The 21,990-nt window shown below is 41.2% G+C and overlaps 2 protein-coding genes and 1 long non-coding RNA gene across 9 annotated transcripts in view; 2 read left to right on the plus strand and 1 right to left on the minus strand.

Moving 5' to 3' along the window:
• LOC310904446 (phospholipid scramblase family member 5-like) overlaps positions 1-3,788 on the plus strand; it is a 155,020-nt gene extending 151,232 nt beyond the window's left edge. The window contains exons 15-16 of the transcript XR_014588350.1: positions 351-1,033; positions 3,651-3,788. The gene's annotated coding sequence lies outside the window, so the exon portion shown is untranslated. The remainder of the gene's footprint in view (positions 1-350; positions 1,034-3,650) is intronic.
• A 2,351-nt stretch (positions 3,789-6,139) lies between these two features.
• Positions 6,140-8,696, minus strand: LOC310904448. The gene is made up of 3 exons (XR_014588352.1): positions 8,562-8,696; positions 7,800-7,912; positions 6,140-6,277 (listed from the first exon to the last, which is right to left on the minus strand). It is a non-coding gene; the product is annotated as an uncharacterized lncRNA (long non-coding RNA).
• Positions 8,442-21,578, plus strand: LOC310904445 (phospholipid scramblase 1-like). Of its 7 annotated transcripts, none has more exons than XM_083849191.1 (9): positions 8,442-8,549; positions 13,057-13,088; positions 13,883-13,984; positions 15,840-16,009; positions 17,045-17,087; positions 18,187-18,407; positions 18,865-19,026; positions 20,046-20,207; positions 21,148-21,578. In XM_083849191.1, exons 2-9 carry the CDS (start codon positions 13,082-13,084, stop codon positions 21,205-21,207), a joined length of 927 nt encoding a protein of 308 aa, XP_083705317.1. In that variant the 5' UTR covers positions 8,442-8,549; positions 13,057-13,081; the 3' UTR covers positions 21,208-21,578. The 7 variants fall into 7 exon arrangements, with proteins under 7 accessions (XP_083705317.1, XP_083705315.1, XP_083705314.1 ...); XM_083849189.1 differs by having other exon boundaries at positions 8,449-8,749; XM_083849193.1 differs by lacking the exon at positions 8,442-8,549 and adding an exon at positions 8,595-8,749 and having other exon boundaries at positions 13,062-13,088.
• Positions 21,579-21,990: the final 412 nt, after the last annotated feature.

A 21,990-nucleotide genomic window follows, 5' to 3' on the forward strand; every position in this document is an offset into this window, starting at 1 on the left:
CTCTTGTCCATCCGCAGGACCAGTTTCTACCAGTTTCTTAAGATAGGCTCACACTTATTAGGAGACTGACCTTGGTAAGGGGCCCAAGGCTTCCTGCTTTAGTTAATTTGCACAATGCACCATAGTTAGTAAAGACACTAAGTAGCATCCTAGTTTAATGCTGTCAGCGCTCTATCTCTACTTGATAAGATTCTCCTAACTCCCTCTCTCACGTCTGTATAAATATAAGCTCATCGGAAAAAATATGGTAAACCTTCATTACAGAATAAACATCTGCTTGGTGTAGTCACAGTTTTCTAATGCACTGTTGATCTGTTCAAGCAATAATGCTCTGTTATTTTGTACTTAAGGAATATCACTGAGAGAAGATGATGAAGGAAGGAAAAAATGTCTTAAGAAAACCTGCAGAAATAGGTGGAGGCACTGGCTAAATTCCTCCAGATCTGAATTTTGAAGGTCTGCCTAAAGAGTGTATTGGTTCCAGAAACTTGTGGCCCGGCTCATCCCACTTCACTCGCAGAGACTGCAAGCCTCTGATGATGACTGCAAGATGCTGTCTCCAGCAGGAGAGAGGGCCCCTTTCCCACGTCAGGCAGCAGGGCACCAAACCTCCTCCAGCAGCACCTGCAGACCTCTTTGCAGCGGGAAGCGCTGGCAGCCTTCTGCAGGGAGCTCCCAGCAGGACCTGTCCTGGCACAGACACGGAGGCTGTGTTCAGACATGGTTAGGAGAGGGCATCTCCTCCATCACTGGCAACCAGCAGCTCAATTATGTTCGACAGCTGAATCAGGAACTGGCTGGCAAATACAATTTATAATGCCATGTGAGAGCCCGAGCCAGGGAGAATGTCTCCAGGGCTGTGAGTAACAAATCTGGCAATTTTGGTTCAAGAACTAGTAGGGCTAAATTTGAATCCCATGAAAACTGTGCTCAGGATTTCTAACGAATGGTCCCAGCCTGAGAGTGAGTTTTCTGCTTTGATGAGCAATTTCTTCATGTGTAATTACTCCACATCCAAGGCAATCCATATGAGGTAAGAGAGTTTACTGTAACTGACATTGGTATCTAGGACTTAACAGGCTTTATGTCTGATGTAAATCTGCTCCATTTTCCTTATGTATTTTCCTTCCCAGCTTCCAGACCTCCCTGCACCTCCCAGCTTTCTGTGAGCAGCAGTGCCTGGTCCTGGGTTCTTAACTGACCTGCAAGTTCATATCATAAACCCTTTCAGATCAAGTGGCCCTTCTATCTTTACAACTTCTTAACTATCTTCTTAACAAATGAAGTCCTCAGTGACCCCAGTACATTCTTATCAGATGAATCACTTATGAAATAAATCTTTGACTTGGACTTTATTGGTTTTAATAACCTCGTGTGCTTAGCCTGGTTATGTGTTTAGGTATTGCAACATTCATCCTCAGGTTGATAAAAAGAAGCAAGTGCCAGTGTATTTTACAGAGCAATCAGAAACCAACCCCATTTGTGGTTTCACCTTCCTTTAGCATCTCCCTGACAGAGATAGGGTGCAAGGTTAAGGACAGTGATGTAAAGGGCATTATATTTTTCATAATACCAAATTCAAAAACAATGCAAGGATTCAAAAAGACTAGTAACTGTAAATGAAAGCAGGTGTGGGCTGGGTGCTTTCAGATATTCTTTGCTGTGCTGGAACAGAGGTGGGCTGGGGAGTGGACGGGATTGGCACACAGCTGCCCCTTTGTGACATTTCATGTAGCTTTCAAAAAAGGAGATAGACACCAATTCAAGGCCTCAGGTGTCCCAACATAACTGAGTGGCCACAATTCCATGCTTGTGCACCTTAGCAATGCCAGGTCTGGAGGCATTTGGCCAGCACAGCCCCTGCACGCTCCTTGCTGGTTGTGGGGTCATGCTGCAGGGAGAGCAGTGAGCAGGGATGTGGGCATTGCATCGCTTCTGTGGGGTTGGAGGTTGCCTGGGACAAGGCTTAAATGCAAGACCTTGGCTTGTGCAAAAAGCTTAAAAACAACTGTGGACAATTTAAATTGCCTGGAAATTCAGAGCGCGCGCTTTGACATGTGGAGCTGCATTGCATGCCTGCGGGGTGAGGTGTGGGGATCTGGCTGGAGCTGGCTTTCCTGATGTATTACTTAAGCTTGTATTACTTACGCTTTTTAGGAAAAAATCATGACTATGAAAACGGTGCCCCTAATATCTATTTGCAGTAAGAGTTTTGCTTTAGTGGAAAACAGGATTTACACAAGCTGCATTTTAAATTTGTGGTATCCAAGTTAATCCTAAATGTTGCAAACTGTAATGGCCTATTTCTTCGTTGAGTTGTTCTTTTCCTCCCTATACCCTGGTTTCTCACTCTAAAGCAGCTTATGCTGGTTTGTATTTCAGTGCTGACATTCAAAAACGTGTCTGACTGTCTGCAGTAAAACTTTATTATAGCTTCTTCCTCAGCATAAGAAATGGGTTTGGCACAAAAAACATTTAGTAGAAAAATCAAGTTTGTTGTATTGGTTCTACTGCTGTTCCATTGTTGTTTTCCCCATTAACCAACTTGAGAAAAGATGGATAACAATGGCTGCCCATTCACTCTGGGAATGGCTTTTCCTGTTTAGATGATTATCTCCACTGGCAGTGCCAGCCTGAGGAAACATGCCGCAGGTCAGCAGGCGAGGACCAGACCACTGCTTTGTGTGATTTGGAATTCTTAAGCATAAAACCCTCTTATCAGGATGCTGATTTAACAAAAATACAACAATACTAATATCATTTTCACCCATTTTGCTTCTCAAAGGAGAATGTAAAAGTAATTTGTCAGACTACAGGCGTGATGGCTAACCTGACATCGCTAAATGAAATCAGATAAGTTAATAGTCCTGTTACCACAGATACAAATCTTTAGTACAGAGATAATGTGTTAGCTGCCTCTTCTGGCTTCATGAATACAGTTTTTATTATCTTAGGGAAGGCCTAATCACATAGCCAAAAAGAGAGCACAACAGGGACTTCGGAGATGTCGGCTCATTTCTCTGCCTGTCAGCTGTTTTTGTGATGGGATCCATTTGCCCCAGTTCCACATCAAAGAAATAATAATAGTAATTTATCTATTAAAAAAAAAAAAAGTTTAGATTTAAACTGCCTTTTGCTACATGTGTGTCACCTCTGACACACTAGTGGTTGTTGGGTATTATTAGTCTCATCATGTTTTATCAACATGGTTGATGTCTCATCGTCATGGTTGGGTAACACAGGATCCAACAAGGTACCAGAGAGGCTGAAGTAGTAGTAAGTGATATTCTGAGTATGATGAACATATGCAACGTACATCAAAAATGGGGTCAAGAACCTGCAAATAGTGTTTCTTTTCAGTTAAGTGTGATAAACCTAAAGAATAACTTACTAGGAGCACAGTCCTTTTCTCACTTCTTTTGAAGCAATTCCAATCTCTGTCCCAAATGTTCAAGGCACTGATTAAATCTGCTCACTGGAACAAATAAAGAGGCTCTGTGTGATCACTGGCAGGCAAACACTGACTGCCAGTTGTGACACCAGTGATTCCAGTTGGATAAGAAAACAAGTTGGGTATTATTTGATACAGCAAAGACTGATGATTTACGTTGCGTTGTATGAAACACAGCATATTTCTTCTGCCCCTGCAGGTGATTAGGTTTCTTCCTACTGAAAAATGTCTGAGAGGAAGAAGAAGGGATATACTGCTAACTCTGCTCTCCTTGACAAGACAAAGATCATCATGTAGGAAATAATGTTCATACCTACATCAAACAGCCATGTTTGCTAGGCAATAGAATTTAAATTTCTGGGTATAAGTCTGAACTGAGCTAATTGCAACTATTTCATTTCCATTAGAAAGGAATACTAGTATAATACACTACTATGGATTTATGACTTTCCAACCATGTCAACATATTTCTATACCTATTGCTTACAAAATATTTAAAACCTATATCTTGTTATTCAGTATTAATCCTCTTAGTGGATTCAATGCAGATGTGTGGAAAAATGACAGCTCCAGATTAGATTTTTATGTACCTGAGGAAACCAGCAAAATAAAATCCCCAAATTCTTGACATGTCCAGTGTCTAAGTGAAATTTGGTGCGTGACTAGAATTTTTTGTTGAATATTGTAATAAAGACCATATTTGGGGAAGTAGAAGTTATTTCGGGAGATAGAAGAGAGAGGCTGTAGAGTATATAAGGCTTCAAAGTGACCTTCATTTACTCATTTCTGTTTTCTTTAGTAGGGATTCAAATTTAATTCCCAGTCTTGGGATATATGAATGCACAAATTACTGTGATTAGATTTGTCTGTTTTAAATTAAGAAAAGCTTGCTTTACAGAGACATACATGAACACCAGCAGCCCCAGCATGGATTACATGAATGTATAGAAAAGGATGAAAAAGGTGAGTTCACCAACACTGCAATCAACACGAGCCAAATTGCTCCAAGTGCTTTTTTTCCTGAACAGTTCAGTTTTTATTTCTTCTTGTTCCCATAACTGTGGATTACGTGTGTGTGTGTGTTTATTTTCCCTCTGAGGTGGTGCCTTAAAAGCAAAGTAAAATTATTTCAGATATCATTTATTGCCCTTTTGATGTGGACACAAAGCTTGGGGTTAACACCTGTACTTATATATGTAACCATGTATTCCATGGATAAAAATGAGTGTGTAGCTAGAAGTATAGTTACCGAAAAAGTCAATTATAATTCAAATTCATCACAATTTAAATATTTATTGTACTGCTTGAATTTTGTGGTTCAAACCTTTGATGGATGGGGGGAAAATATTCTGCGTTTGGAGATAGAAAAATGTAAATATAAGGAGAAAAGCTAAGCGTTAGGGTTGGTTGTTTTTGTTTTTGTTTTTGTTTTCATTTTACAATCAGCTATACAATGTCCTTTCAGCCCTTTATCTCTGGGAGAGCATGTTGTGGCAGGCAGCTAAGCACCACACAGCCATTCACTCACTCTTGCATAGCGGGATGGGGGAGAGCACTGGAAAAAGGTAGAAGTGTGAGAACTTGTGAGTTGAGATAAGGACAGTTTAATAAGAAAGGGAAGAAAACTAGAATTAAACAAACAAAACCACAAGAGATGCACAACAGAATTACTCACTACCAGCCAACTGATGCCCAGCCAGTCCCCAAGCGGCAGCAGCCACCCCACCCTGGCCAACTCCCCCCATTTTATTGTTCAGCATGATGCCACATGGTGTGGGACATTGGCCAGCTTGGGTCAGCTGTCCTGATTCTGTCCCCTCCCAGCTCATGGTGCACCCCCAGCCTCCTCATTGGCATGGCTGCATGAGAAGCCAAAAGTCCTTGACATAGTGTAAGCACTGCTAAGTAGCAATTAAAACATCGTTGTTGTTGACATTATTTTCACCCTAAATCCCAAACAGCACCATATCAGCTACAGTAAAGCAAATTAACTCTATCCCAGTTGAAACCAGGACAGAGAAAAAGAAAGACTTTGAAGGAGTAGATGTTGTTAGGTTTGGGTTGTGTTTCTTTTTCTATTGAAGCAGAGTAATACATTTTGATAAAAATTTTGTTTTGTTTGTTTTGTTTTTTAAGTGAATGTTAAGTAATGTGGATCTGTAAACAACATACACTTTAATATCAACATCACCGTAATGTGACTGAGAGCTCTCTCTTCTTGGGGCTTGGCGTGACTGCAGGCAGAAGCTGAAGGCCGAATGAGCGCTCCTTGCCCCAGCACTGCTCACGTGTGGGGCTCCGGCTCAAGGAGGCAGAGCTGGGACAGGCAGAGGCTGCTCACCGAATGGATAGTGCTCCTTGCTGCTGAGTTTTACTACAAGGTTGACTTTGCTGCAATTGCTGCAATCCGAAAAAGTTCCTACAACTTTTCCAGATGTATGCAAGTTTTCAAATACTTAGCGTTGACATCCTGGGCCAGCTCTGATGGTATCAGGGAGACTGAGCAGCTCCATCAGCACTGCAGCCTGGATGTGTTTTTGTAGCAAACCACACCGTGGTGTGCGTGGCACAGCTGTCTCAGGTCACACCACTGGAGCAGCGTAGACTGGATCCCTCTTGGATGAACCAAAACCAATAATCTTCTCCAGGAGTGCCATAACGCCCTCCGCCACAAAGGGGAGGTTCAGACTCTCTCAAGAGGCCCAGAGACAAGATGGTGGCTTGGCATGGAGATGTGCAAGCTGAGCAGCCTCATGTTGCTGTACTTGAGGCCTAGCTGCCAACTGCTCCATAGCCACCTAATGCCTTGGCTTGCATCTTCACACACTGCAAAAAATGCATTTGAATCATATTACAAGAGCTATGATTCAGATAATAAGACTGGAATTTAAAGCACTTTCTACTTGTTGATACATATTAAGTATTTTCTTACTGAATTATCTGTGAGTAAAGGTCTCTAAACAGAAATTTTGTGTAAAACTAACAGTCACTAAGAGGAAATGTCTGTTGTTTCAAAAACTGTGTGAAAACTAATCCGAGAAGACTGGGATTTCATGAGGTGAAATACTTTGTATTTCAGTTAAAGGTCTTCCACTATTTCACTTAATAACAAGATTGCTTCCAGGCATTCAAGGAATTAAGCAATATACTTTCTCAGCCTAATATATTTTTTTCTGACTTTTTTGACAGCTATGTTTTATAGGAATGGTTTTTATTATTATTATTATTATTATTATTATTATAATTCTGCTATCCTGAAAATAAGGCTTAGATATTGTATCTCATTATTTTTTACCTCCACCTGTACACATTATACATGTAATAATACCCAGTCTTCTGAATGACTTTCAACAATAAGAACAGAAGTTTAGAAGTCCCTAAAAGTCCTTAATACTTTTATTAAACTAATACTTAAAAAAAAAAAAATGTTCAATTTATAATGTTCACTGAATGACTTGGAAATCAAAAACATTAAAGAAACTAGTAGGATAATTCAGTATTAGATTTAAAGCTTAGGAAAATATTTTGTTATTCTCTGTAACATGTTAGAAAAAAATCTGGAATTTAAATAGTAAGATGTCATTAATATGTAAATAACAATCCATTACAGTAAAAATAGACTACACATTTGTAAACAATAGGACTTCCATGTAAATCTTAAATGGCATGTAAAGAAATGTCTCTGCAAGCTGATCCTCTGCAATATGTTTTACTAGTTTATCTGTAACACTGAAATATAACGTGATTATCGTTGACATAAATCTACTATGACCCTTATAAAATCAGGCATTTCACTTAAATATATCCATGGTTTATCTAGGTGACATTTATGTTCACTGCATCTTTTAATAATCTTTAACCTGAAAATACTTGTAATATGTTTTTTGATAACGCAGCCTTTCCAATAAAAAGCTGAGCTGTAAGTGAAGGATTTAACACTTCCCTGTCTCAGTCTGACCTCATCCACCAAATGGGACACTTTTGATGAAATATAAATGTCTTTTATACGTGTTATCTATATAAATAATATATAAAAATATAAAAATCATATATTATATATATACACATACATAGGTATGGTAGGCCTTTGGGTCCCAAACTCCATGTGCTCTTACATGAGGGACCACCAGCAGCTCTCCTGGTACTCTTTTTGGGCCTTGGCATGCTTCATCACTGATGGGCTGTTAACGGATTAAAGTCTGTGTGGCTCCACAGACTTTACATGGAAACAGGAAAGTACAGTAAATTTTGGTCCACCCACAAAATCTGTTTGTATTCAGGCAGTTTTGAAATTAAAGTGTTCTCTGTCCTGCTTGGCCTAATATAATACGGGGCCCCCTTTCCTTACCATATTTCTCGCAATCATGTTCTGCATCTGGAGTCTGCATCATGAAGCTGCCTCTTTGTAAGACTCATTTTTGGGGGAGCTATCCAGAGGCAAATGTTCTTGAAATAAAACAGCTTGAAAAAGAGACGAGAGACTTTTTAGAAACTTTGGACCATTTCAGACTTAAAAACAGTGTTTCCTCAAGCGTTATGAATCCATGGCACTATCCAGTATTTCTCCAACTAGTGCCATTCTATTGGTAAGTACTATGATAGTGTCAGGCATTAGAATGAACCAAAGGCAAGGTAATCATAAATAAAATAGAAATAAATAAATACAAATAAAATAAAATACAAGCAAAACCTATATATATATAAAATATGTTTTCAGGAAATCTTTCAGAAATAGTGTTTCAGGGTAAGCACTAATCAAACATGTTTTAGTGATTATTTTTTTCCCATTGTGATATGTATTTATGAGAAACCAGCTGTCTTTGCTGAGCATTTAGGTATTACTAGAAAATGTGTTGGCAGGACGTGGTCTTGTTAACACCATGGGAAGCCTAGGCTATGCTTTTTAGGCTTGTAGCTGACCGTGAGTAAGCATTTGATCCGCATGTAAAAGCCAACACCTACACGCGCAGGACCGGAGAGCCAACCCTCCTTAACGTCAGAGCACGTGTTGTTTGAGTTAAGCCCAGAGAGCTGCTGCCACCTTAAATTTCTGCCTTTGCAAGAAAACCTTCTGGAACTACAGCGGCCCTTCACTTCAGTAAATACTTGCCCTTCCGTTCCGCCGCCAGCGGAGGGCTGAGGCCGGGCGGGGGCTGCCGGGGGCTGCCCCTGACGCACGAACGCGACACCGCGGCCAGGCTCCGCTCCCTCCCCGCCCCTGCCGGCCCCGGGGGCGGCGGCGTTCGCCGCCCGCTCCCGCTCCGCTCCGGGGGACTGGGTAGGGCCGAGCAAGGCCGGGTAGGGCCGGGTGCTGCGCTGCGGCGACGAGGAACGGAGCGGGGACTGGTGCGGGAGGGGTGGGGTCTCCTGGGGAGGTGAGCGTGTGCCCACCGCGTGGGGTTTGTTCTAGGGGCTCCTGTAAGGTTTCTGGGCTTCCGTCATAGGGACGGGAATGGTCAGGATGGCCACGTTTGGCTATTCGGGGATTGCGCCGTGAGTGACAAAATGCCTCTCTTTTGCGGTAGCTAGTTGTTAGAGGTGGCGAAGCACCCCTCCTGCTTGCAGATTATGGGGAGGGGGTTACGGAAACGTCTTGCTGATGGCCGCTTGGGCGAGCTGCGAGTGGCAGGCACGGCTCGGGCGGTGGTGGTCGCAGGGGCTCGGCACGGCTCGGCTCGGCTCGGCGCTGCCCCGGTGCTGGCGCTGCCGGCCCTTAGGGTTGGGGTCCGCAAGGGGCCAGGCTGATCGCTGCGCCCTGCCTTCCGGACGGGCTGTTTCGGTAACTTCAACGGGAAACAGTTTTTAATTCCATCACCCGGATGATTTTTTTTAAGTATGCTGTGTTTCTGGAGTTGGGGTTAAATCAAGGGTTTGGTTAGTCGAACACGGTTATCAAAAAAGTACCATAGAGCTACCTAGGGTGAACTAACGTGTGCTTTACAGGTATTCAGCATTCTGTTTTTCAAATCGTAAACCTTCTCAGAAAGGGCCTGTTTTGGTATTTAAGTGACGCTGTGCATGACGTTAGTGCTTAGGGGCTTGTGTTAGTGTGCTCACGGCAGTCTCTTATGCAGCAGGGTAAGAAATGAAAGTGGTGGTCATGAATGAAGCCAGCATTATTTTCCAGATAAAAAGCGGAAGCTCTGCAGTTAAGTGAATTAAGATGTCTCTAAATTAGTTGCAGCCTAGCTACAGACGTGTATCAGGGTAAGTGAGCTCTGGAAAATGAGAAGCTGTGTGATGCAGTTCTTAAAACCTGAAAATGAACTATGGGTGTTCTGCCGTCCATTAAAAAGGAACAACAGCCTCAGGCTGTTGTTCCCTTTCTGTTGTTCTCTGAACTGGAACTGTTTTGTTCCAGTTTTGTTCAGAACCTGCATTTCCTTAACTGCCTTTCTAGAAGGTTTTGGCTGACCCTTAGGTACTTGGTCTCAGACCTCGTGGGGAGGGAAAGCTGCTGTGCCTCGCACCTGGGTGCTGCTGAAGGCTGCTTCTGTGCCTGTTAGAGTAACACTGCAGGAAAGCAAGGAGCTGGTTGGGTGTGTGCTGCCTTTGGGCTGTTGCAGCACTTCAGTGTGAGCTCTGAGAGCGGAAGGAAGAGCCTGAGATCTCCCCAGGGTGTGGAGGAGGACGGGCGGCACTGACCCTAGACAGCGCAGCGCTTGAGGTATCGCGAGCGAGGCCTCCTGGGCCCCTTCATCTCGCAAGCGCTGAGGCACGTGTGGGGCTTGGGGCTGGTGTCCTGGCAGTGCACTGCTGTGGGCCCCCGAAGGAGCGGTCTGTTTGTGGGGTGGCTGGGCCCTGTCACTCGTGTTTGACGCTGAGGTGGCGGTGCTGGCTGTGCTGGGAGAGGCAGCCGGCAGCCAGGTTGTCCAGAGATGGCATTTCCTAAGGGCTGCTACTGGGGCAGCTGCTTTGCGAGAAGCGCTCTTGGTTTTCCCACTACTTGCTTCCTGCCAGGGAAGTGGCTTCTGCTTTTCCCTGGGTAAAGCTGAACTGAGAAACGTAACCCCTCTGGCAGGGGGAGGATATTTATATCTCCTGTGAGGCCCGAGCTGTAAGTTACTACGGGAATCTCAGCCAAAACAGGACAAAGCTTGAGCAGAGTGGTGAGGCTTTTCCCGGCATGTGTTCCCTTCCCTAACCCTGGCCCAGAATAGCCCCAGCAGGTGGGTGCTGGAGCCCCAGCCAGGTCCCCTCCTTGCCTGCCCTCCCATGGGGATGTGTGTGAGCAACAGGTGCCTCAGGTGGTACCATGGCATTTGAAGGACCCTTATAATTGTAGCGTAATTTAGGTTGGGAATGTTTAAAGGTCATTTGGGACATCAGGTTCTTTCAGGCCTTTAGGCTTTTCAGGAAATGAACGCAAAGATACGCAGTTCCTGCTGCTGGGATGCTGGAGCCAGGCTACTGCCTCCAGTGGATCTTGCTCTGGATTTATGTCCTGAATGCAGGTTGCTGCATGTGGCCAGCACAGCATAAGGGATTCATGCAGCTACTGTTTTTGTTGGTATATTGGTATAAACCAAAATTAATTCAGTGATGGCTATCTATTTGCTGAAACTTTCTTTTAAGTCTGTGGAATTTTATCTCCATTACAAAGAACTAGCATTCTTCCTTCTCTTGTATTAGCAAAGTACTTTTACTTTTCTCTGCTCTGTAAATACGTTTCAGTGGTTGCTGCCTATATTTATTTAAAAACTGCTACTAGAGCTAGTACCACACAGCAGCATGTAAAGCTCTTTATTAAACCAAAATGAAAATGTAGGCTTTGAATCACTGATCTTACGTTGCTCTACGTAACCGAGGCAGCTAGGGACCAAGACATTTTTTTCAATGGCGCAATTGCCTTTTGCCTGTTGCTACATTTTCTTCACTAGTTGGGAATTTCCCTGTACGTAAGAAGGTGGCTGAACAATAAGTCGTGTAATATAATGGCAGAGAAAAACAAGTTTTTGTTCCTTGTTCCTTTGGTACTTCAGATTTTTTTGTTTGTTTGTTTCACAATCTTTTTAAACTAGTTGGATGAAAAGGAAGGTGTGACTGACAGTGTTGTGTTAATCTTGGTGGCTGAATCAAGAGCCGTAGAAGGAGTCAATAAAAAGCAATAGAAGAAAAGAGAATTATGTTAAAAATATCTCTTTAGCATCGTGTTGGATGAAATGGGGGTTGAGCTCTGTAAAGTCTTTATTGCTTTGCTATCTGTAGAGCACATTTCAACATTTTCTGAATCATATATTGCACAGAGGAGTGTATGAATGGCTGTAAAATAAATCATATGATTCTGACCCTATTTGCCCTTTATGAAAGGGTTCAGTTGTAATTCTTAATGTTTCACTGAAATTCAAGTACATGGAACGTCTCACAGTGTAAACTGATAAACTGATCTTTTGCTAGTTAAAATAACATTTTTTTAAATCATCTTGAATTTGCATATTCCTACAAGCCAGAAGTTTTGTCACCATGTTTTAATATGGACATACATTAAACATGCCACACTAGATTATCAACAGCAAGAACAAGGTTTAAGTTACATACTTTGAATGTGTTCTTTCAGTGTTTTTTTCTTTCCTTTTTAGATTAGATGCATAATATCAAATCATTTTATATTACTATTTTTTTAAAACGTTATTCATATGGGACTAGAATCAAAATACATAAAACAGTGTGATATTTTTGTTAGTAAGGTATGCTAGTACAGAAGATAAAGGATATTAAAAAAGAACACTTTTAAAACTAATTATTAAACAAAGAGGACGTTGTGTGAAAGCTGGCAAGTGAGCTGGGTGCCATATCATCTCACAACCATTCATCCTCCTGGATACAGCTTTTGCTGTGGGAGTCAGAAGCAGGAAGGAACTCTTTTCAGTTTCAGTTTAATTCCCAGCTTTGGATGAGCATCTCTGCTGAACTGAAATAATTGGATGAACTGTAACAGACAAAATATATTACTAGGTTTTACTGTATTTTTTTTTAACTCCTTTTGGAGACCCCGGAAGAGTAGAAAGAAAAAGACAAGCAGCTGGCCCTTTTCCTCCTGGCATTCTGCTGTGGATACCCATTTGCCTGTGCAAGCCCACCTCTTATTATGTGTGGAGACAAAAAAAAAAAATTCATATGTGATACTTGATAGTACCACTTCAGAAGTGGAATAGCATCAGCTGAGTAGGTGGCAGGTGTCACAGCTGCTTCAGGTTTTACCCAAGCAGGTTTTGTAGTCCATATCAATAATGAAAGTAGTTGCTCTGAAATTACTGTTCCATTTGTTCATATGAGTTGCCTGGTGGTTTTGCATAGTTGCACAATGTAGTCCTGCACTGCAATGAAATAACTGTACATCCTGATGCTTTCCGCTGAGTTGAGGACGATTTCAGGATACACAAAGCATGAAGGCAGCAGGCAAAGATAATTCAGATTAATTTTGTGGTAGAGGCTTGACCTAGAAGGAAGCTGAGATATTTAAAGTTATTTTAGCTTGTATTTATAATTAATCTGTCCCATATAATTTAGACATGCAAATATCTTTGATCACTAATTTAAAACTGTGTAACATCACACAAAAGTAATTCATTCAAAAAATAATAAATATATATTTTGTTTTGCAGAACAGTTATAAGCAGATCTCCAGCAATGCAAGGTGAGTAAAATATAAACCAAATGTCGTCTTTTGTCATATCAAAGATAATATGGTTTCTTCAGGGATGTTCAAGCAATATTAGCTTAGCTATAAGTTTGCCTAACTTATGGTAGATGTTTGAATGATTTAAATTTTAAAATTTAATAATTTACAAAGTATATAGCTTACATTTTAAAATCTTAATTTCTGAGGTTTAGTAAAAAATAAATTAATTAATCGTATTGAAATGCAGGCTACTTCTGCGTACAAGCTGACCTTGTTACTTAATCCATAACTCTGAGTCAGCTGGTGATGAGTTAGCATGTTACAGGTTAGAGAACTTGGGAGAAAATGTTTTATGTAGTGAAGAATGGCTCATTAACCAGTCTGTTCTGTACAGGAGTGCAGCCTGTCAGTTTGCTGCCAGTTTTTTTGCGTTAGAGCCTTCTTGTGAATATAAATGAACAAGGCCCCTCTGATCCAGACAGCAAGTGAGCTGACCCTGCTTGTCTGGGCTTTAGGTGACTTCCAGAGATCCCTTCCAGACTGAAATGGTTCTGTGATAGTGTGACATGATGACATCAAGTGTAATGCCCGTCTTTTTTCTGCACTTTAAGGGTCAGAACTCTTAAGTCATGCTATGCTTTAATACACATATTTTGCATAAAATACAAGCTTATTATATAGTTTTTGCTATTCAGAAAATAGCTTAATTTTTATACATCTACTTTGAAGAAGGCGACAGCTTGGGGATCTTTCCCCCTATGTGTAGGAGGAAATGAGCAATACTCAAAATATATGTTGCATTCTTCCAGCACATAACCCTGCACTGGCACCTGGATTTGCAAATGTTGGCTATGCACAGGGAAATCAGGTCCCCTATGGCTACCCGGAGTATGCACCTGGGAATTTCCAAGGTAGGTTGCTTGGCTACAGATCTGCTATTTCGTTAGGAGATAAGCATGGGGAGCAGGAGGTTTCACCAGAGCAACCATCTTCGATTTACTTTTCTGATATTAATTCTGTAGAGTTTCTAGTAACTTCTATTTTGCTCAAAGTCTTACTCTTTCCTTCTTGGTGTTAGTGTGTGCTGAGCAGTGCCAGCAGCGGAAGTTTAAAATGCTGGATGTTATTCCTCACTGGTCACCAGTGGGAGTTTGTTAGGGAGGTGTCACTGGTGCAAAGCAACTAATGTATGGCAGCTTCTTGCTGATTATCAGATTTTTTAAATTAAAATGTTAGTTCTGGATTTCTGAAGAAAAATGAACTGGATTTTCCTTTCACAGTTCTCCTGGTCATGTGGATCCTGTTCCTGTTTCCTACCCTTTTGCTGTACTTTGCATGTACACTTTCATTTCCTTTCCACTTTTTCTATCTTATGTTCCACGTTCAAAACACAGCACTTGTAAATAGTTTCTCATGTCCTGGCATCTAACTGTTTTCTGAAGAACCAAATCACAATGAGCAACATCTAACAGTCAAGCTCTCAAAGCGTAAGTTATGGATAAAGTGCAAAATGTTTGGCTTAGGTTTCTGTGTTGTACATAAGTTAAATCTTGCGTGTCTTGTAGCAAGGAAATCTGAGTTCTCCAAGTTCAGCTAGCCTTCAGCAAGGAAAGAGCTGGTGCTACCTGTACTACAAAGGTCAGGGGAGCATATTTTTGTTCCAAATAATTGCGCACATACACTTACACAATGGCAGTCAGTGTGTGTGCAAGGCCTGTGCTCAGATGTACGAGGGAGTGTTTCGTAAGGGTGGATCCTCACCTGGGGTGAGTGTTCCTGCTGGCTACAAGCTTTAAGCCACTGCTCTGTTCATCACCTGGCTTATGGCCACAGCATCATCTTCCACATATAACAGCCCATGTTTTATAACGTAGTATGAAACATTGGTGCTGAACTACTGGTGCTAAAGGTAAATCTATGAGTCAGCATCTCGAATTAGTTGTCTTTGTACAGCTCTGCAAAAGTGTTCTTGGTGGTTTCTACTTGTTTCTGTGTGCTTCTGAGTAAAATACAAAATTCCTCTGCATCTGATTGAAGGTCTTATCTGTCTACTGGGTAGGGAAAATCTACAGTTCCTGTTTCATAACTTCCAGTAACAGCAGCGTCAGCTGCCCCAGCTGCAGGGGATGCAGCCGCCAGGGCCGTTCCGTGCTGCGGGCGCCATCTGCGGGGCTGGGTGCTTACATGACTGGGGTCTGCTGCAGGAGCGTGGCTTGGAGAGCGCTGCCTTGGCCCTCGTATGCCCTGGGGTTTTTTCCTTCTTTGCTGTGTACCTCCTGCACGAGGGAGTTGTGGATTTCCCGAGTTTCGGGTGAGAATCCATTCAACAAGTGGAAATGTACTAGTTTTGGATCCCACTCATTTAGTTTTAAGCTGGAGGTGAATTTTGCTGAAAGGATGTTTCTTATCACGGAAGTAGAAGGTGTTATTCTAGGAAAATTCTGTCTTAAAATTCCTCTGATATTTACAAGTTGTCTATTGAGCAAATACTTTTCCTGTATTGTAATGTATTGTGTTGTCTTTACTTAGAAATAATCTTATTTATTTATTTATTTATTTTTGCATGAATAAAATTTCTGCTATATACAAGAGTAACACATTTATTTATTTAACTTGTTTTTGTCTGGAGGGATTAGAACATTCCTGTCCATCATGACTTCCTTGGATCTGAGGATCTTCATGCTTCAGAAAAGTAAACAAGTCTTTTTGAAGATCCATGGTGCAGCAAGACCTAAGTTTCCTAACTGTATCTCTCCTTACACTTAGGTGGTGCTGGAGCAGGGCCCTATGGTTTCCAGTCACAGCCCATGGGAGGCCCACCTGGTCTGGGTGGTCCACCCATCCAGAACCAGCCCACCGCCAAGGATGGGACAATCTGGATGCCCATCCCTCCTCCTCCTCCCAACTGCCCTCCTGGGCTGGAATACCTCACACAGGTACCTGCAGCCTTCCTTCTTCCCCAGGGAACAGATGGTCACCTGAGAAGCAGCCTACATCTGTGGGAAAGCTAAAGAACACACCTGCCTTTGTTGCATCTGTCTTTTGGGCTGCTAAGTAAGGCCTTTTGTAATGTGAGTGATGCACTTTTGAATATGAAGGTGCCTGTTATGGCCAGAGCACGTTATGGGGTACCTGTGCTCCTGCCAAGTGAGATGCTGAAGGGTAGGGGGCTTGGATGTATTATACATCTTTCCTGTTTCTAAAGCTACTGTTCGTGAGAAGTAATGCGATTTGGCAAGGTGTTTAGAACAGATACACATAATGTGGGTACCTGAAGCACCTTAGAAGTGCTTACTTTTCCGCGTGATGCTTTCTCAGACACTAGTCAAGCTTCACAAACTTAGAGAATGTTAGTAGCAAAATGAGAATTGCTCCCATGTTGCAGGATACATCACAGGATACACTCTCGTACTGTAAAAGCACACTTTGTCTTATTACTGGGAACTTAATACCAATATATTGCCAGTTTTGCAAATTGCTCTAAAGGGGGGAAAAAAAAAAGCTTCCTGAGTTTCACTCAGAGCTGAGCAGTAGCTGAGCTTCTGCTCTAAAATTTCTGAATTTCATGCTGGTGACTCCTGCTTCTCTCTGTACAAATTCCTGACGTAGCTATCTGGGATGTGTGGTGTGCGGGGATACGTCAGCCTCTGTAGCAATACTGAGCTACACCAAGTCCTGAAAGGAACACAGGCATGTTCATCCTGTGTGCTTGTAACCAGACCAGCTTGGGTACAGCTCTTACCATTTCTGTGGTGCTCTGAAACACTGTTCTGCTCTACTGACAGAGGACAGGACAGGGAGGATGTGAGCCATGTCCATAGCTTTGCTAGTAGATGATCCGTCTTTAGGAAATGTGTTGCTCCATAAATCTACATTCTGAAAAAAACATCAACAATGCTTCTTAAAACTAGATTTCTCTTAGTTATAACTTTTTAACTGTTTATTCTGTTTCATTTTTCAACCATGAACAGATTGACCAGATACTAATTCATCAGCAAACCGAACTTCTTGAGAGTAAGTGAAAAGTGTTTATCGCAGAGGAAATATTTAAATCTAAGAGTCCCAAAAACTCTAAAGTTTAGACTTTCTTTGACGCTACTTATTTAAAATAGATCCTTTCATGGATTGCTCCGTCTCTCTTTCCTGCCTCTTACCTGTCTTAATTCCCACAGAACTTGTGGAGGAGAGGAGGGAAGAAGGAAACAGGAGGGTAGAAAAAGATTTTAAACTGGTTCTATAGCTTAAAAGATACACAGCAATGCAACTGAGTAATCTTTGTAACCAGTTATAGCTGAAATCACTAATCTCCCATGCTATTTATTCTTGATCTCAGCTTTCCTCTCTTCCCTACTTAAAGATCTTTTTATGTCTCCTCTTACCCCATGTAATCCATTGGGCTGGCATGCTGCTCCAATTGCATTTCCAGGCAATCTTGCTCTTTTAGTGAATTGAACTACTTTCCTTCTGCTCCTGTCATTCTGTTCGCTTTAAGAATATCAAAGTCGTGTTATCAGTGTCTTTCAAACAGAAGAAATGAAATGGACCTTCCGTCTCAGCTGACACCTAATGCTGCTGCTTTTGCTTTCCATAATGCTTCAAGGGTACTCTTATTTGTTGGAGAAATTAATCAAAATTTCAGCCCTGGCTCTTGCTATTTTCTATTTGTGCTGCTGTGAATCTTGACTGTGAGGCCTTTTCTTGGCTTTCTCATTCTGAACATATTCATGCCCTCTGGAGCCCTTTTCTTGCTTCACCACTAAACTTAAAAGTCTTCCTAATTTTCACACCTTCAGCTCTTCCCTAAGAACCTTCCATGCCATGTGACTTAGAGTGGCAGTGCTCACTCTGGCAGTGTGGGGGGCCCATGTCTGGTAGGAGGGGAGCTGACGGACATTCCTGTGCTCTTTCTATGTTGCCGTGTTCACGGTGGCTTGTCCTCACTGAAATTCTCTGTGGGGCTGGCCTGCTTGAGGGCCCTTTGCCAGTAGCTGCCTCTGACAGACTCTGAATGAGGCCTTCCCAAACAGTAGTGTAGGAGTAGCATGGTGGCTTTTCTTACTGTTTTTCACATAGACACACCTAAGGAATTAACAGTTTTGTTATTGTCTTTCAGTTTTCCTTGGATTTGAATCAAACAACAAATACGAAATCAAGAATACGTTGGGGCAAAGGGTGTATTTTGCGGTAGAGGACACTGACTGCTGTACAAGGAACTGCTGTGGGCCATCACGACCTTTCACCATAAGGATTATGGACAATCTGGGTCGTGAGGTGATAACACTGCAGAGACCCCTGAGGTGTTCGTCGTGTTGTTTCCCCTGCTGCTTACAGGAGGTGAGTTGCTCCCTCAGTATAAGGGATGATTTTGTTTTTCCTGTTAATAATTATGGGATGTTGAAACTTCTGAGGCCTCAAATCTGAGCCTACTCAGAGCTTTTACTGATGGGTTTGTAGTAGCTGCATTCTGTGAGGTATTCACTGAATGCTTTCAGGATGTCCAGAGTATTTCCTTTACTAGACTTTGATCTTTCCACTGCAGACACATAGCTTGTATGTTCTATAGCCTTAGGTGTATTCTCCTGCTTTCAGTGAGGGCAGAAGTTGCATTTGGATTTGCAGTTTTGTAGTTTTTTTAAAACACTCACAGAAAAACCCATGCAGCTTCATTGGAAAGCTGGATTGTTGTGGAAAAATAAACTGTGCTTGGTTTGCGTGTTAGTGTGGGATTTTGTCTAACAAACATATCAAAGCATGAACTGCTTCACATGGGGGTTTTCTTTCTCCTGTGAAGATAGAAATTCAGGCACCTCCAGGAACACCAGTTGGTTACGTTGTCCAGAACTGGCATCCCTGCCTACCCAAGTTCACTATTCAAGATGAGAGAAGAATGGATGTACTGAAAATTAGTGGCCCATGTGTTGTCTGCAGCTGTTGTGAGGATGTTAATTTTGAGGTATGCAGTGCAAAAATTGTTCGTATATATCTTCTTTCAAATAGTAGTTTGACAATAGTTTGTTGCTTCGCTTACTATCAGTCAGCTGTACTGTAGTATGTATTAAGTAAGGAGAACATAATATTTAATACAATAAAATCAATTCACTTCTCTAGATCATTCTAAATAAGCCAGCCAAATTTCCGGAAATGGCATCTTAAAGCCACTCATCAATGATCTGATTCCTTGTGATTGCACACAGATCTCTTAATAGATATATTTAAAGCAAAATCTTTTGAATCCATTATGTTAGTTCCTAACAAAAAAAAAAGTTATTCTCGGTTGTATCAGCTGTTTATTAAAATGACTTTCTGCAACCACTCATTCAATCATACAATAATAATTCAGTAACAAGTAAATGAACATTATTTACAGCTGAAACCTTGACTAGAATGAGTGAAGAATTACAACTTTCATTTAAAAATAAGGTATTGATGCATCAGTATTTTCATCCAGATTAACTAGTAGACACTAGTCTACTGCATTGTTTAAAGTGATGTAGCAAATCATTGCTAAAGCAAATTTAGTATGATTTTATTTTGGGGATTAGTCTTTCACGCGATTCAGAACACAGGATACAATTTCAGGAAAAGGGTTAACCTCTGCTTTGGAACAGGAGAATGTAATTTGTTTGATTTTTCACTTGAGCCATTCCTGAGGTATGGCAGGAGAAACTAATTCACTCTCGGCTAAAAGACAACATTCCCAATGGGATGTGTGCGTGCTTGCATGCAGTAGCTGTCCTCCAGTACTGTTAAAACATTGAATGTTGCAGTCAGATTTAGAATTAGATGTCTTAATTCAGACTGACTTTGTGATAGTCAGGGTTGTCTTTTTATACAAATGGCTGCATTCAGTGACTGCATTAATTTAAATAACACAATTTAAAGCTTTCAATTAGATCTATAATGAAAATAATTTGGGAATATTGTGAATGATGGAATTGTTGCAGTTTTTTTTTTAATTGTTTATTAAACTAGGTGAAGACTTTGGATGAGATTTCTACCATTGGGAAGATTTCTAAGCAGTGGACTGGGTTTTTGAAAGAAGCGTTTACAGATGCAGATAACTTTGGAGTTGCGTTCCCAATGGACCTTGATGTAAAAATGAAGGCAGTCATGATTGGCGCTTGCTTTCTTATCGTAAGTCTCTAATTTACTAATCCTTGAATATGAATTGACTTCTTCATCTCAGCGTTCAAACTGTGATTGGTAAAGAGTTTGACTCTGAGCTTCTCAAAGTGAGTGAGGGTTTGTTGTGGACTTCCTGTGCATAAAGCTAACCCTGGAGGGAGTGCAACAAAGAAGCATTTCAGATAATAAGCTTATTTTAGACTACATGAAGTGCTAACTATTTAAGAACAGCTTCATATGTGTTGGGATTGAGAAATCCTGTAAAAGGATGACTGCTTTACAGACTTTTTAGAGACAAGCATGTTTATGTGGATGGTGAGACCAGAAAAGTGCAGATCAGCAGTAGCCAAGAGACTCAACCAAAGCCAGAATAGATCACTTCAAAAGTGCATTGTTTCCATGTTGGCAGGGCTCGAGACGGAGAGGAAAGGTACATACACAGCATCTGCGTTTGGAAAGTTCTCACCAGTTTTTACAGCCCAGCTCATGAACCAGGTTTTCTTTAGCCGTGTGTGTTCGGGTGCTATGATGTGCATGAAGAGTAGTGAGTACGAATGAGGACTCCAGGCACAGAAAATGTGCTTCTCCCCCTCCTCTTCTGTGAACTAAAGTTAATGGCAATTATGATAGATTCCAGTTTGAGGTGAAATTGAAGATACTGAGTCAGGCTGAAGGAAGACAGGATGGAAATCCTAAGGAAGTATAATTTCCATTAGTGATAATTTGAATTTTCCATCTGCAGCTTTCATCACCTCTTTTTCTCTCTGTGGATGTCCTTTTACCTCTACAAGACACCCAGGGATAGGGGCTGGAGAGGGGTACCCCCAGCTGCTTCTCATCATCTCAGGTTTCTGAGGGGAAGGTGCTTTGAATATCTTGCAAAATAACCATGAACTAAGAACCAGATTTTAAAAATACTGTTTTTGTTTGCTTTTTGTTTTCTTCTTAGGATTTCATGTTTTTTGAGCGTATTGGTGATAACCCACAGCGAACAGGAGTGTGGCAGTGAAATCTAGAACTTTTTATTTAGAAGGAAGAAAATAAACCACCCAGCTTTCCAGCAGAGTGCAGAGCTCCCGTGAGAATATGAAAAATGTATATCTTGTGCTTTTAATTATATTTCTGTAAACTAAGAGCTTTATTGTCTAGCTTCTGTTTTTGTAATCTAATTATATTATTTGTAGTATTAAAATAAGCATCCTTTGCCTGTACAGATAAATACTGTAGTGTATAACAATATATAGCAACCTTTTTCCAAGAAATTTGGAATTGTTTATTAAAAATTCTTATTGTAATTCCTAAAAAAAAAAAAAAAAAAAGGACTACTTTTTTTGTTCAATATTAATATAAGCAGTCAGCCTAATAAAGAGGTCCTGATCTTTTCCTGTGTATCCTTCTTTGATAGTTTTGGCTTGGTGTTTATATTGTTGTTTCCAGCTTATCAAGTATATCCAGTCAAAACAAAGTATTCAAAATCAACAGAGCTATCAGAAATCATTGCAGAATTGTATTAATCTTGTGATGAATCAGCTGTCAAATATGACTCATTTAGTGTAACAGTTCCCTAATTTTCCTTCGCTGTTTTAAAACTTAAGGTTTTGATTTTCAACAACAGAAGTTAGAGGAGACTGGAAAGATAAATGCCTGTGGTTGCTTCTATTTAATAATCCTCTAGTAATTGCCTTGTGTGTGTTTTGTTTTTTTTTTTTCCTGAGTCAAGGAAAAAGTAGTTTTTCTTTTCAGTTTCTTCAGTCACTTAGTCCATAGTTTTCACAGTTTGCAAGTCTGTAGA

The sequence above is a fragment of the Anser anser genome (assembly GCF_964211835.1).
Source record: "Anser anser genome assembly, chromosome: 9".
Taxonomy (NCBI): Eukaryota; Metazoa; Chordata; class Aves; order Anseriformes; family Anatidae; genus Anser; species Anser anser.

Bases quoted from the DNA above. Each gene is read 5' to 3' on its own strand.
- LOC310904445 (XM_083849187.1), top strand. From the start codon at position 8,904: ATGGTCAGGATGGCCACGTTTGGCTATTCGGGGATTGCGCC. The intron at 8,945-13,056 runs GTGAGTGACAAA...TTTGTTTTGCAG, and splicing joins GGCTATTCGGGGATTGCGCC to AACAGTTATAAGCAGATCTC. The intron at 16,010-17,044 runs GTACCTGCAGCC...AACCATGAACAG, and splicing joins GGCTGGAATACCTCACACAG to ATTGACCAGATACTAATTCA.